The 16,103-nt window shown below is 42.5% G+C and overlaps 1 protein-coding gene across 1 annotated transcript in view; it reads left to right on the forward strand.

The window, feature by feature from the left end:
* Positions 1-16,103, forward strand: part of SLC6A5 (solute carrier family 6 member 5) — a 168,860-nt gene that overhangs the window by 11,891 nt on the left and 140,866 nt on the right. The window contains exon 4 of the mRNA XM_068259883.1: positions 7,263-7,394. Within this exon, the coding sequence (XP_068115984.1) occupies positions 7,263-7,394 (132 nt within the window). The remainder of the gene's footprint in view (positions 1-7,262; positions 7,395-16,103) is intronic.

Here is a 16,103-nt window from a genome sequence, read left to right on the forward strand (position 1 = left end):
CACTCACTCACTCTCTCTCTCTTCACACTCTCTCTCTCCACACACACACACTCTCTCTCTCTCTCTCTCTCTCTCTCTCTCTCTCTCTCTCTCTCTCTCTCTCTCTCTCTCTCTCTCGTGACACACACACACACACACACACACACACTCTCTCTCTCTCTCTCTCTCTCTCTCTCTCTCTCTCTCTTCACACTCTCTCTCTCTCTCTCTCCACACACACACTCTCTCTCTCTCTCTCTCTCTCTCTCTCTCTCTCTCTCTCTCTCTCTCTCTCTCTCTCTCTCTCTCTCTCTCTCTCTCGGTGTATAGTGTGGTGTTACAGCAGCAGACACACAATAATGTTGTATAGTGTGGTGTTACAGCAGCAGACACACATTAATGGTGTATAGTGTGGTGTTACAGCAGCAGACACACAATAAGGGTGTATAGTGTAGTGTTACACCAGAAGACACACAATAATGGTGTATAGTGTGGTGTTACAGCAGCAGACACACAATAATGGTGTATAGTGTGGTGTTACAGCAGCAGACACACAATAAGGGTGTATAGTGTGGTGTTACAGCAGCAGACACACAATAATGGTGTATAGTGCGTGTTACAGCAGCAGACACACAATAATGGTGTATAGTGTAGTGATACAGCAGCAGACACACAATAATGGTGTATAGTGTAGTGATACAGCAGCAGACACACAATAATGGTGTATAGTGTGGTGTTACAGCAGCATACACACAATAATGGTGTATAGTGTGGTGATACAGCAGCAGACACACAATTATGTGTATAGTGTGGTGTTACACCAGCAGACACACCATTCTGGCGTATATATTGTTGTGTTACAGCAGCAGACACACAATTCGGATGTATACTTTTGTGTAACAGCAGCAGACACACAATTTTGGAGTATGGCGTTGTGTTACAGTAGAACACTTAATTATGGTGTACAGTGTTGTGTTAGAGCAGCAGACACACAATTATGATGTATATAGTGTTGTGTTAGAGCAGCAGACACACAATTATGATGTATATAGTGTTGTGTTAGAGCAGCAGACACACAATTATGATGTATATAGTGTTGTGTTAGAGCAGCAGACACACAATTATGATGTATATAGTGTTGTGTTAGAGCAGCAGACACACAATTATGATGTATATAGTGTTGTGTTAGAGCAGCAGACACACAATTATGATGTATATAGTGTTGTGTTAGAGCAGCAGACACACAATTATGATGTTTATAGTGTTGTGTTACAGCAGCAGACACACAATTATGATGTATATAGTGTTGTGTTAGAGCAGCAGACACACAATTATGATGTATATAGTGTTGTGTTACAGCAGCAGACACACAATTATGATGTATATAGTGTTGTGTTAGAGCAGCAGACACACAATTATGATGTATATAGTGTTGTGTTACAGCAGCAGACACACAATTCAGGTGTGGTGTATTATGTGTAGCATAGCGGCAATGCAGTTCTCCCTCCAGTTTTGCAATGCGGGTCCACAATACTGCAGTGGGATCTGGCTGAGTGTCCCCTGCTACAATCACACAACCTTGTATTGAGCAGCAGTGCTTTGTATGTCACCATTCTACACGATTTTTGTTTTATTTTGTATTTTTTGCTGAGTAGTCTACATAGAATTGACTATTTTGAAATATTGCTCCGTTGCGCGAAGCCATTGCAGGTCTGCAGTATGTTGTGTGCAGAGCACTGCGCAGCGCACAGTTGTGTAGGGACAGAATGACACCAGCATGTAAGGGTGACACATTCACACAAACTGATAATAAAACAATGACATTACACAACCCCATACCTTGCTGTTAATTTGAACATTCCGTTTTGTTGTTTTTTTTTGCATTGAATTCGATATTAGAATAACTCCTAATTCTTCTCTAATCTGAATAATTTTAAACACAGTCACACTTGCCCTATGTACATTATAATAAATGGGATTTTGTATTTTCTTTTCACCACGTCACTATGCAGGTTTAGGCCACGCTGATTGGAATCAGTTAATAATAACTATAATTATAATCACACAGACCTGATTAAATTATGTTTAGTGTGTTAATGAGTTGCACGAGAGATGGGGGTGATTTTTCATAAAAGAGTGACAGAAAAAGTATAGATTTTTTTTCTCTTTTTTTTCTAAATGCAATGACATCGATGTTTTAGGGAATTTTAGGATTACATAACGCAAGGGTGTGATGTGAAATGTCCTAAAATGATACTCAGTTCAGCAATTACACTCTGTACTGCAGAGGATACGGTGATTAACATGAGCAGGAGGCCTAATACTTTATAATTACTAAGTAATAATTAAAAGTAGGACTCTAGCGCCGATTTTAGGAACAGTTTGAGGAGTTTAATGTGTAATTTTTTAATTATTCAAAGCTGTCTGGCAGTAAATTCTCCCAGGTTGGTGGGGGAAAGGGGGGGGGGGATTAGCGCTATAATAACGTTAACGCTTGATGTGCGCTGTGCGGATGTCACCTGCAGCGTTTGTTTAATTGGTGCCATGGTAATCCTGTCTCAGCCACCATCCTTATCCGTCACTCACCGAAATTCCATAGACTGAAACTGGCTGCCCCATGCTGAAGCAACTGGGGAACAACAAGTCCTCCACCAGCACCAGTGGGCAAAGATATATTTAATTAAAAAAAAAGACAAATGGGTGTCTAAAGGACAACTGAAATGAGAAGAATAGGGAGGCTGACATATTTATTTCCTTTTAAACAATACCAGTTGCCTGGCAGCCCTGCTGGTCTATTTGGCCGCAGTAGTGTCTGAATCACACCAGAAACATGCATGCAACTAATCTTGTCAGATCTGACAAAAATGTCAGAAAAACCTGATCTGCTGCATGCTTGTTCAGGGGCTATGGTTAAAAGTATTAGAGGCAGAGGATCAGCGGGACAGCCAGGTAACTGGTATTGCTTAATAGGAAATAAATTTGGCAGCCTCCATACACCTCTCTCTACAGTTGTCCTTTAATTTTAGGGGGTTTGGAGGATTCGGTGGAGAGGGAGAGAGAGGGAGTGATTTTTAATAATTAATCTCAATATTTAATTACTTCTAGGAAGTAATCTCTGTGGATTTTAAACAACACAATTATTTTTTTTCTATTATATTTTTTATTGTAATATTTGCAGTTTACCACAGGTTATACTTGATGTCAGTAATGTTTACTGGTCTTCAGAAAAATCACACAAGCTATCCCTTAGGCAAAAAAATTATACCAACCATTGAAATGTAAGAAAAAGAAACAAAAAGAAACAAAACAAAGGGAAAAAAAAACAGAGGAAAACGGTTGTTGTAATTGTATAGAATAGGAGTTGTGACGCACGCTGCTGTGATGTCTATTGCTACTGCGGACTATCCGACCCCTATAGAATGGAGGAATGCGTAGCCAACGTCAGGGAATACGCAACATTCCTGAGTGTCTCTGCAGCAGTACTGCGGCACTATCCATGTCTTGTAATTTGATAAGTTTTGCCTTTTTTTTGCTTCACGTCTGAAAAAACGTGAAGCGATCCAAAGATAGATGCAATAGTCTGATCTATTATGGGGAACATTAGGGAGAATTTAGATAACTAAGTAGAAAATTGAGAGATAGATAGATAGATAGATAGATAGATAGATGGATAGATGGATAGATGGATGACTGGTACACACCATGTAATTTCCCATCATGTAGAGGGGTCCAATCGATTATTTTTCAATTTTAACTGCTCTAATTTTGTTAAGAAGTGATTGGAAATTCGATTGATCAGAAAAACAATTGTATCTGTCAGCAATAATAGTTTTGACTTGTCTATCTGATGGGGAAATGTGATGTGTATCAGGCATGAGGAAAGTATCCTGAAGGTGAAATGTACCGCAGTGAACAGAACCCTCATTCCCTTCTATCACCCCATCACACAGAGCAGCTCCTATGTTTAGCCTCTCAAACATTGGTGGGCTATTTCGGAAGTCACTGATTTATTTCACCTCTCATCGCATTCCTTGTTTCCTAAATGACGCCCCCCCCCCCTTCCTCTCTGACACACACAAGGTCGGACTAATGCTGTAAAAGGACGTAGTGGGTCGTTTCAGCACCTTGGTTAGCTCCCAGCACGGGGAATTATGCTGATATGACCTTCGTCCACTAGAGGGAGCTGGTGTGGGTTGCACTGTCATTACAGATCATCCATCCTCGCAGCATCCGTGCTGGTCTGACACATAAGGAATACAGATAAAAATGACCTTTAATTTGTTTCCTATTATATTTTGATTGTACTTTGTTATGTCATCAGTTGATCATTTTTTTAATGACTTGTAACAGTAAGCAGTTAGTTTTGGAAAAAATATATTATGCATATACTGACTGTATATAGTGCTGACATATTGTGAGGCTATTTATAGAGTACGTACCGTAGTAGGGATGGTCCGAACTGTCGGTTTCCGATTCCAGCGGAATTCCACATTCTGACCAGTGGCGGCTCCAGCTTCAAATGTTTAGGGGTTGGGGGCACAAAGGTTGGTTGGTGGGGCCCATTTGGAAGATCAAAATCAATGTTTGTATGGTGAGCTTTAGGTATTCCTTTTGACTGACAATTTTCGAACATACAATGAGAAGGAGGTAAAGAGATTTTGTGTTGTTGTTGCAAATACAAGTGTCATCCGGGTACATTAATTACAAGGGATCTTGCAAGGATTGTGAGGTATTTATGGCAAATAGATAAGACCATTGGTTTACTTAATGCCTGCATAGACTCAGGTTGACATGGAGAGATTTTTACAGGCTGTATCCTCTTCACTGTGTGCTGCTGGAGCCTGGAAACAGTTAACTATTTGTTATTGAGCAGAGTGGGAGGTATACTTATGGGGGCACAGTGATTCCTGGGGAAGGGGGGGCAGTGCCTCAGATTGCCTTAGTGTAGCACCGCCCATTATTCCGACAGGTGTCTTTTAAATTTGTGTGTAATTTCCAGGTAATCTGAATTTCTGATTTCCGACTTTCTGATTTCTACAGAATGTGGAAAGGTAATTTAAAAAAAAAGGGTTTTTTTGTAGAGTCCACTATATTTTGTGGATGTATGCTACTATGTGTACAGCCGCGGCACACTTCCAAATTCTATGCTTGGCCAAATACTTCTTAGACTTTTGATTGGCCTAACATTTTTGCGGTGTTCCGATTTTGGCGGTACAATACTGATGTTCTGATTGGCCTACTTCTTCAGAGTTTTGCATATGGCCTTGGTAATGCGGTATTCTGCAAAATTTGTTAGCTCATTCCTAGTACCTTGGGTAGATTACAATATAATTGGCACTGCAGGTTAATGTTCCTACCATAGTTTTAGGGTAATTTGGGGGGGGGGGGGGGGGGGCAGTCAGCTTGCCAGTATATTTTTGGAGGTGTGCGAGGAAAACAGAGTGACCAGATGAAACCCACACAAATAGAGGATGAACATACAAACTCCATGCAGATAGTGTCCTGGCTGCGATCGGAACCCAGCATCCCGGGGCTGCAAGGCAAGGCTACCATGCAGTATGCACCTTTTCCCTTCCTCATTTAGTGGGGAGTATATCAAGTGTCCTTGAGGAAAAAGAACACACAAGAAAAGTAGGAGCCCAGTATGGTGCAGTAAGTCAATTATATGAAATAAATAAATAGCAGAAAAAAAGGGGTTACTCACAAACCAGGGTTGCCTGACAGCAACCACCTTCAGCGCATTTGGGGGATGCCTGTCCCGCCTCCAGGTTAATGACTGGTATCTCAGCGGTGCGGTGGTTTCTCTCTAAGTAGAGACTGGTGTCTCCTTCCTCCACAGGAGGGTGATTATGTACTGGCACGGGGGATGAGAGGTGCCCAATGTGTATAAAATGCAGATAATAAAATAAGGTAAGAGCTGTTTATCCAATGATGAAGGTCTAAGTCTGTATGTTCAAAAAATGATAATATATTGCACAGAAAAGACAACGCGTTTCGTGGGCTTAAATCCCACTTCCTCAGTAATGTGCCTAAATTGCCAACACATTAAAAGCTCTGAGCACCTCTATGCTTAAAGTGAATGGGAACTAAAAAAAATAAAAATATCAACCAGACACTTGGCTAAATCGAGGGAAGACTTTGCGTCCAATTGGTCAAATACTGCTCTCTCTGCCACTGAAGGAGGCTGCGGAAGGCTTTGGGAGCCCAAGTGCTCCCGAAGACGGGCGGCGCCATACTGCACACGTGCGAGCATGCTCTCTCGCGCACTCACGCATGCGCAGTATGGGAGCGGGAGCACTTGGGTTCCTGATGACTTCTAAAGCCTCCTGCGGTGGAGGACTCAAATTGGGGAGCCAGCGCTTAATGGAGGGGACTGTGAGAGGCAGTGGCGTAGCTAAGGAGCTGTGGGCCCTGATGCAAGTTTTACATGGGGCCCCCAAGCACTTGATACATAATAATTGATACGGTGCACAAAACCCTGCCAAGGGCAACTACAGTGTCAGAGGTGCAAGAAGGGGGCGGGGAACAGTTTGTTAATGATTACTGCTATTCAAAGTATCTATAGGAGTGATTATTATGAGCACAGGACCAATAGAGAGCTAATACTGTAGCTGATGGAGGGCCCTTCGGGGCCCCTCTGGCCCAAGGGCCCCGATGCGGTGGCTACCTCTGCAACCCCTATTGCTACGCCCCTGGTGTTCTATAGGCCTTCCCTCTCCTTAGGTAAGTATCTGGTCGATTTTATTTATTTATTTTTAAACTTCCCATTAGCTTTAATGACCCTTTTTGAACATACAGCCTTAGACCCTACCAGTACTTCTTCTTCAGAGGGGCCTTTGCTGTTGTCTGAGGCATGACATTGGTTGCTCCAGTAAAGTGTTAATTTGAATTTATGTTTAGACCATAAAGCCCTACTCCGCCCACCCCCATCCTTTATTTTTCATTATTAGTTCTTTATTATTCAAGATAAGCAACAGCATAATAGCATTTCAAGAAAAAACATTTCTTTGTTATAGCTAATACAAGTCCTGCAATAAATCTGGAGCGTGTCTACTTCCTTCTTTCATAGAAGCAGACATAGTGTTAACATCCTGTGTTTACAAATTAGCTGCTCTGCTGAGGCAGCCAGCTGACACAGCTGAGAGATCAAATTACTGTTGTGATTAGACACAGATGAGGGGGGATTAGACAGGTTAAACCCATACAGGGTGCGTTTCTCTATGTTTTCCTTCTGTCCTGTTCAGGTCCATTTTAAAGTTTGTTTTTGTTTTTTGCTTTCGTAGGTGCTTTCCTCATCCCCTACCTGATCATGCTGGCTCTGGCCGGGATCCCCATCTTCTTTCTGGAGGTGTCGTTAGGGCAATTTGCCAGCCAGGGGCCGATCTCTGTGTGGAAGGCCATCCCGGCCCTGCAAGGTAATCCTCTGCATTCTCTTTTCTATAATGTGACTCAGAATTCTCTGTGGATTAAGCTACACACTTGAGATAAAAGTCTTTGGAAAATGAAAGATCACTGACTAATTTTACCCCTTCCATGTAGTGTGAGAGCCATACCTACACAGTCTAGTCTATTAAAGTGAACCTCCAGACTAAAAATCTACTCAGCAGCACTGAAAAGGCTTGGTGTTTCTTTAACAGTTTCACAGTATCAGAACTTTGTTTTTCTTACCCATTTTTAGCTGCACAGAAGAAAACTGCCTGGGCATTTTATCCCTGATGCTGTGCAAAGCATGATGGGATTTCTGATGTTGTTGTTCTCGTTCTACTGTTTTGGTGCAATTTTTAAATATTTTTTTTTTGAATTTGAGATTTGAAGTCTATCGCGCAGCTGGGAAGGGTGATCAGGACACAGGACAGTTGGATCTGTGTCTCATGCTCCCTTTTACCTCCTTTCAACCAAAAAGATGGCTGCCCCATGAAAAACGGCTACCCCCATGAAATTGCAAACATTTGCATGTTCTTTTAAAACAGGGTGGGTAAGAGATTATTACCTGTGTATTTTAATCAGTATAACTAATGTAACTTAATGACAGTATGTTTGTTTAGGCTTAAGTTCCCCTTTAAAGTGGACCTGAACTCAGAACAACCTCTCTGCTCTAAAATATACACAACAGCATAATTACCTAATAAAAACATTTCTTTGTTACAGCTGATACAAATCCTAAAATAAATCTGCACTGTTTTTACTTCCTGCTATCATGGAAGCCGACATATTCTTAACAGCCTGTGCTTTCAAATGACCTGATCTGCCATCTCTGCCATAAGCAGTCATATGACACAGGAAGAGATCAAGTTGTCATTAGACAAAAATGAGAGGGAATTAGACAGGATAAACCCCATAAATACATAAAGGTTGCATTTCTCTAATTTTTCCCATTTTTCCCTTCTGTCCTGTGTAAGAGTTCAGGTCCACTTTAAGCTGAGTACACCCATCAAATAAAAATACACTCACTTAAAGGATTATTAGAAACACCTGTTCTAATTCTCATTAATGCAATTATCTAATCAACCAATCACATGACAGTTGCTTCAATGCATTTAGGGGTGTGGTCCTGGTCGAGACAATCTCCTGAACTCCAAACTGAATGTCAGAATGGGAAAGAAAGGTGATTTAAAGGGACACTTAAGTCAAACAAAAAAAATGAGTTTTACTTACCTAGGGCTTCCAATAGCCCCCTGCAGCTGTCCGATGCCCTCGCCGTCTCCCTCCGATCCTCCTGGCCCCGCCGGCAGCCACTTCCTGGTTCGGTGACAGGAGCTGACAGGCTGGGAACGCGAGTGATTCTTCGCGTTCCCAGACACATTAGCACCCTCTATGCTGCTATATGATATATGCTACAGCAGCATAGATGGCGCTATTGTGGCCAGGAATGTGAAGAATCACTCGCGTCCCCAGCCTGTCAGCTCCTGTCACCGAAACAGGAAGTGGCTGCCGGCGGGGCCAGGAGGATCGGAGGGAGACGGCGAGGGCACCGGACAGCTGCAGGGGGCTATTGGAAGCCCCAGGTGAGTAAAACTCATTTTTTTTGTTTGACTTAAGTGTCCCTTTAAGCAATTTTGAGCGTGGCATGGTTGTTGGTGCCAGATGGGCCGGTCTGAGTATTTCACAATCTGCTCAGTTACTGGGATTTTCACGCACAACCATTTCTAGGGTTTACAAAAAATGGTGTGAAAAGGGAAAAACATCCAGTATGCGACAGTCCTGTGGGCGAAAATGTCTTGTTGATGCTAGAGGTCAGAGGAGAATAGGCTGACTGATTCAAGCTGATAGAAGAGCAACGTTAAATCAAATAACCACTGGTTACAACCGAGGTATGCAGCAAAGCATTTGTGAAGCCACAACACGCACAACTTTGAGGCGGATGGGCTACAACAGCAAAAGACCCCACCAAGTACCACTTATCTCCACTACAAATAGGAAAAAGAGACTACAATTTGCACAAGCTCACCAAAATTGGACAGTTTAAGACTGGAAAAATGTTGCCTGGTCTGATGAGTCTTGATAGAGCCAGAATTTGGTGTAAACAGAATGAGAACATGGATCCATCATGCCTGTTACCACTGTGCAGGCTGGTGGTGTAATGGTGTGGGGGATGTTTTCTTGGCACACTTTAGGCCCCTTATTGCCAAATGGGCATTGTTTAAATGCCACGAGCTACCTGAGCATTGTTTCTGACTAGCGTTGATCCAACAGTGCTCGACACTGTTTGTTATTCCCCGAACATTAGGGTGTTCGGGTCGAGCACAGCCGAGCACCGCATGGTGCTTCACCGCGCTGTTCGGTCTCCTCCCCTCGCTTATTGGCACCTTTGCAGGCAGCCAATAAGCGGCGACGATGCTTTTTCCCCAGCTATGGTCACACAGCCTAGCTGGCTGTGACCATAGCTGTGATTGGCCGAGCGGGTCACGTGGTTCGGGTATATAAATACCAGAACGCGCGTCTGGCTCCGTCATTCGCATTGGGGGGTTTAGCTTGGGGTAGGTAGGAGACAGAGCTAGCGTAGCGGTTAGGTAGGTGCCAGCACTGCCAGCCAGGCCAGCCTCAGTGCCCCAGCCTCACCACCACTGGCAGCAGTAGCTACAGTGCCCCAGCCTCACCACCACTGGCAGCAGTAGCTACAGTGCCCCAGCCTCAACACTGCCAGCAGCAGCCACAGAGCCCCTGCCTCACCACTGCCAGCAGCCACAGAGCCCCAGCCTCGCCATTGGCAGCAGCCACAGTGCCCCAGCCTCACCACTGGCAGCAGCAGCCACAGAGCCCCTGCCTCACCACTGCCAGCAGCCACAGAGCCCCAGCCTCGCCATTGGCAGCAGCCACAGTGCCCCAGCCTCACCACTGGCAGCAGCCACAGTGCCCATAAAAAAAACACAGTTTATTGCATTTTACTGTTGCTTATTGTTGAAAAAAAACAGTACTTTCAGTGACAGCTGGGATTAGTTGTGCCCATAAAATTAACACACTTTATTGAATTTTATTGTTGCTTGTTGTTGCCGGTCCCATTGGTAGGACTGCTTTTCAGGAATATCTCATTTCTATTATATTTATCAATGCATGGCGACAAAATGCACTGCTTTAAGCATGCATTTTGTCCTCATGCAAGGCCGGGGTTGTGTCACAAAGCGTGGCCTTGTTCTTCTGTACCTCCTCTCCCATCCTGTGTGCTGGGTTAGCGTTGCCAGTCCCATTGGTACTAGGACAGCTTTTCAGGAACTCATTTGTATAAAATGTATAAATGCATGGCGATAAACTGCATTGGCCTTAAGCATGCAGATTTTCCCCATACACGTATGCCTTTTTTTGGGAGTTTTATTTGTTTTATTGGCAGTCAAGTATAATTGGTGCACTGCTCTGCAAACATGAGTCCCTGCTTTTATTCTGAGGCTAAGATCTATGTGTAAATGCCCCCCCCCCTCCACTATTTCCAACCCATTTTGCAGAAGTTTCCCTCATTTTGCAAGTTTTTTCAGGCCTGCATAGCAGGCATGCTCAGGTCCCCATTGACTTCCATTAGGCTCGCTGTTCGGCCGAATATCCCGAACATCTGAACCATGCTCGGCCGAGCCGACCCGAGCCCGAATGACTGGGTGTTCGATCAACACCATTTCTGACCATGTCCTTCCCTTCATGACCACCATGTACCCATCCTCTGATGGCTACTTCCAGCAAGATAATGCACCATGTCACAAAGCTCGAATCATTTCAAAATGGTTTCTTGAACATGACAATGAGTTCACTATACTAAAATGACCCCCACAGTCACCAGATCTCAATTCAATCGAGCATCTTTGGGATGTGATGGAACGGGAGCTTCGTGCCCTGGATGTGCATCCCACAAATCTCCATCAACTGCAAGATGCTATCCTATCAATATGGGCCAACATTTCTAAAGAATGCTTTTAGCACCTTGTTGAATCAATGCCATGTAGAATTAAGGCAGTTGTAAAGGCGAAAGGGGGTCAAACACCGTATTAGTATGGTGTTCCTAATAATCCTTTAAGGTGAGTGTATTTGCAAGACGCTGTACACATGAAAAAGATCAGTTCCTGCAAAATATCACTTCTGGCAAAATGCTTTCATAATCTTGTTTAATAGACATTCATCTGCAGATTAGATACACCAGGTCCAGGATGGATCTTCAGATCTGCAGATGAATGTCCGTTAAAAAAGGTGTGCATGAGATCTGCAGATATCTGCAGAAAATGTTTTCTTTCTGTCTACCTATTTTCCTGAAGTTTAACTTTAGCTGGCTTTACTGTATGTGCTGAATAGGGATGGTCAATTAGATGCTAATGATTCAGAGTTGATGCTAATCTTATGCAAATTTAGAAAACTTGGAAATGGACTTTTCGCATACGAGTTGTAGCATGAGACACAGAAGGCTAGAAGCAAGGCTGGATTCATACAAGGCCAAGTATATTGTGGCTCCTCTTTCATGTGCAGTAGTGCCCCTCCCATTCCATGTGTAGCCCCTCCTCCATGTGTATCATCCATGTACAGCAGCCCTCTCTTTCATGTGCAGTAGTGCCCCTCCCATTCCATGTGCAGCCCCTCCTCCATGTGTCTATCATCCATGTACAGCAGCCCTCTCTTTCATGTGCAGTAGTGCCCCTCCCATTCCATGTGCAGCCCCTCCTCCATGTGTCTATCATCCATGTACAGCAGCCCTCTCTTTCATGAACAAGCTGCCTTGGGCATCAGTTTCCCTTTTCCATGTGTTGCTCCCCATTTTCATCCTCCTCTTTCCTATGTAGCAAGTCCTGTTTTAGGTTCAGGTCAGGCGCCGCCTTGTGCTGCAGCTGCCCAAGGCCCGGGCCTTTGTGGTCTTTCCAGAAATTTAGCCCTGGCTATCAGCGCACAATGTGTCTGTGTCGTATTTCACATATGGAAAGTAGTCTGTGTAAGTTATGTGAGAGGATGTGCTGCTAAATTTACAGGTTTTTTTTAATGCCAATGTAAATGTCCCGCTCGCCCGGAGATCAGTGAACGGGAAAAACCATTCCCGTTCGTTGATCTCAGCCCCCCAGCAATGATTGGCTGCTTCTATGAGAAGCAGCGCTATCATTGTGAAAAAAAAAAGTTTCCCAGCCTCCCTGAACTTCCTGCAAGCGTACTTCCTACGCTTGCAGGACGCATTTACAAAAAATTACTGTAGCCATCTTGTGGCCAAATAGTGAAACTACACCCAAAAGCATTTTTCATATACAAATACATTATTTTACATTATAAATTAACTCATTAACTCACACACTCCCCAATTGTTATAATTTTTTTTTTTGTAATAAAAAAAAAATTACAATAATAAAAAAAAACAACATAAATAGTTACCTTAGGGACTGAACTCTCAAAATATTTATATCAAGAGGGTATAACACTGTTACTTTATAAACTATGGGATTGTAATTAGCGATGGACGCAAAACTGAAAAATATGCACCTTTATTTCCAAATAAAATATTGGCGCCAAAAATTGTGATAGGGGCATAATTTAAATAGTGTAATAACCGGGACAAATGGGCAAATACATTTCATGGATTTTAATTACAGTAGCATGCATTAATTAAAAACTATAATGGCCGAAATCTGAAAAATAAGGATTTTTTCCCCAAATTTTTTCCTATTTTCCCATTAAAACACATTTAGAATAAAATAATTATTGGCATAATGTCCCACCTAAAGAAAGCCTAATTGGTGGCGAAAAAAACAAGATATAGTTCATTTCATTGCGATGAGTAATGATAAAGTTATAGACGAATTAATGGAAGGAGCGCTGAAAGGTGAAAATTGCTCTGGTGCTCAAGGGGTAAAACCCCTCAGTGGTGAAGTGGTTACACCCCCAACAAGCAAGAAAATACACAAAATCATTGTGATAGCATTTTTTCTACTACTTTGTAGTAGAAATGCTGAAATGCTGAAAATGTATTTAATTGCGAAATGTTGAAAAGTTATTATAAAGTGAAGATGGAAAATTATTACCTATTAGAAAAAGGGGGAATTGCATATGGGCCGAGATCCTGTCACTAAAGTAGTGATAATCCTCTGAGGCTATAACATTGAACACAATGTGGTACGGTGGGTCCCACTGTGATAATGCATGGTTAACTGTGCGTTGTGCGCATTTCACCTGGAAGTGAGGCATACTTTCATTGGAAGGTATGCCTCACTGTATGGTCCCATTGTAGCGATTATGTATGGTGCCACTGTTGTGGTGCAGTTGCAGAAGAATTACACCGCAGTGGAAGGAATCTTAGTGAGTGCCAACACCAGTGTGAACAATCCAAGTTCAGAGATGTTCTCACAACCTCAGGGTTCAATGGCCTTAAAGGACCAATTAGAAACATCAAGGAATGTTCGAAAAGCATTTATATACAATTATAAAGTACTCCTAAGAAATATGTATGCGTACATGTATAGGTTAAACCTATTCCTCCTTATCTGTGTTCTGTACTAAATAGTTTTCTTATGAGTTGTGATGTAGCGCCTTTCTAATCTGTGTTCTGTATTACATGGTCTGCCCATGAGCTGTGTTCTAAATCCCCCTAATTATGTCCTGTTTTATATAATCTGTTTATGATGTGTGTTCTAGATATATCTAATCTGTGTTCTGTCTATGTTACCTAGTCTGCACATAAGATGTGTTCTAGATATTCATTCTTTGTGTTCTGTGTTACATGGTCTGCCCATGAGCTGTACTCTAGATCTCCATAAACTGTGTATTGTATTGAATAGTCTGCTTATGAGCTGTGCTCTAGGTGTCCCCCATCTGTATTATGTAGTCTGGCCATGAGCTGTGTTCTAGGTGTGCCTTATCTGTGTTTTGTACTACATAGGTTTATCATTTTTGTTTATTAATTTCCATCCAAAATCCCACTGGAATAGATTGACTACTATGACTAGTACAAGTACCTCCTAAAACCAGCCCAAGTTCCCTGGGGATATGTGAAACTCATAGTACGAACTTGGTTATGCATTACATGGTCTATTTATGAGCTGAGTTCTAGATCTGACTGACCTGTGTTCTTTATTATGTAGTCTGTTTATCCACCTCAAAATTCAGTAGAATACATAGACCATGACTAGTTCAAGTAACTCCTAAAACCAGTACAAGTTCCCCCGAGGTATGCATACCTCATGTTGAGAGCTTAGGTTCTGTATTACGTGGTCTTTTTATGAGCTTAGTTCTAGATCTCCCTTATCTGTGTTCTGTATTACGTGGTCTGTTTATGAGCTGTGTTCTAGAGCTCCCTTATCTGTGTTCTGTATTACATGGTCTGTTTATGAGCTGTGTTCTAGAGCTGAGCTCCCTTATCTTTGTTCTGTATTACGTAATCTGTTTATGAGCTGTGTTCTAGAGCTCCCTTATCTGTGTTCTGTATTATGTGGTCTGTTTATGAGCTGTGTTCTAGAGCTCTATGTTCTGTATTATGTGGTCGGTTTATGAGCTGTGTTCTAGAGCTCCCTTATCAGTGGCCTGTATTACATGGTCTGTTTATGTTCTAGAGCTCCCTTATCTTTGTTCTGTATTACGTGGTCTGTTTATGAACTGTGATCCAGAGCTCACTTATCTGGGTTCTGTATTATATGGTCTGCTTATGATCTGTATTCTAGAGCTCCCTTATCTTTGTTCTGTATTATGTGGTCTGTTTATGATCTGTATTCTAGAGCTCCCTTACCTGTGTTCTGTATTACGTGGTCTGTTAGCTGTGTTTGTTCTAGAGCTCACTTATCTGTGTTCTGTGTTATGTGGTCTGTATATGAGCTGTGTTCTAGAGCTCCCTTATCTTTGTTCTGTATTACATGGTCTGTTTATATTCTAGAGCTCCCTTATCTGTGTTCTGTATTACGTGGTCTGTTTATGAACTGTGTTCTCGAGCTCACTTATCTGTGCTCTGTATTATGTGGTCTGTTTATGATCTGTATTCTAGAGCTCCCTTATCTTTGTTCTGTATTACGTGGTCTGTTTATTAGCTGTGTTTGTTCTAGAGCTCTCTTATCTGTGTTCTGTATTATGTGGTCTGTTTATGAGCTGTGTTCTAGGGCTCCCTTATCTGTGTTCTGTATTACGTGGTCTGTTTATTAGCTGTGTTTGTTCTAGAGCTCTCTTATCTGTGTTCTGTATTATGTGGTCTGTTTATGAGCTGTGTTCTAGAGCTCCCTTATCTTTGTTCTGTATTACAGAGTCTGTTTATGAGCTGTGTTCTAGCTCTCAGTTATCTGTATACGGAATTACATAGTCTTTTTATGAGCTGAATTCTAAATCTCCTTAATCTGTGTTCTGTTCTATATACCCTGACCAAGAGCTTTGTTCTAGATTTCCTTCATCTGTGTTCCATTGTTTGCTTATGAAAAGTGCCCATGCATCAGGTGCTGTACGGGCATATCGACTATGAGACAGATATCTCTTTGTTCGTATCTGCTTAAACTCTGCAGGCCAATTCCCAATAGATTTCAGCATTAAATCTATCAGGGATAGGCCTCTGCTGTCCTCCTGGTCGTCCCCCAAGTAATTAATATGTTGTGTCCTCTCCCCACCCCGCACCCCCACCCTGATGCCCATGCTCTGCATATTCTCACCTGTCACCTGGCACAGCTCCCATCCTTTTCCGCTGTCACCCCCTTGACCCCCTT

The sequence above is a fragment of the Hyperolius riggenbachi genome, chromosome 11 (assembly GCF_040937935.1).
Source record: "Hyperolius riggenbachi isolate aHypRig1 chromosome 11, aHypRig1.pri, whole genome shotgun sequence".
NCBI lineage: Eukaryota > Metazoa > Chordata > Amphibia > Anura > Hyperoliidae > Hyperolius > Hyperolius riggenbachi.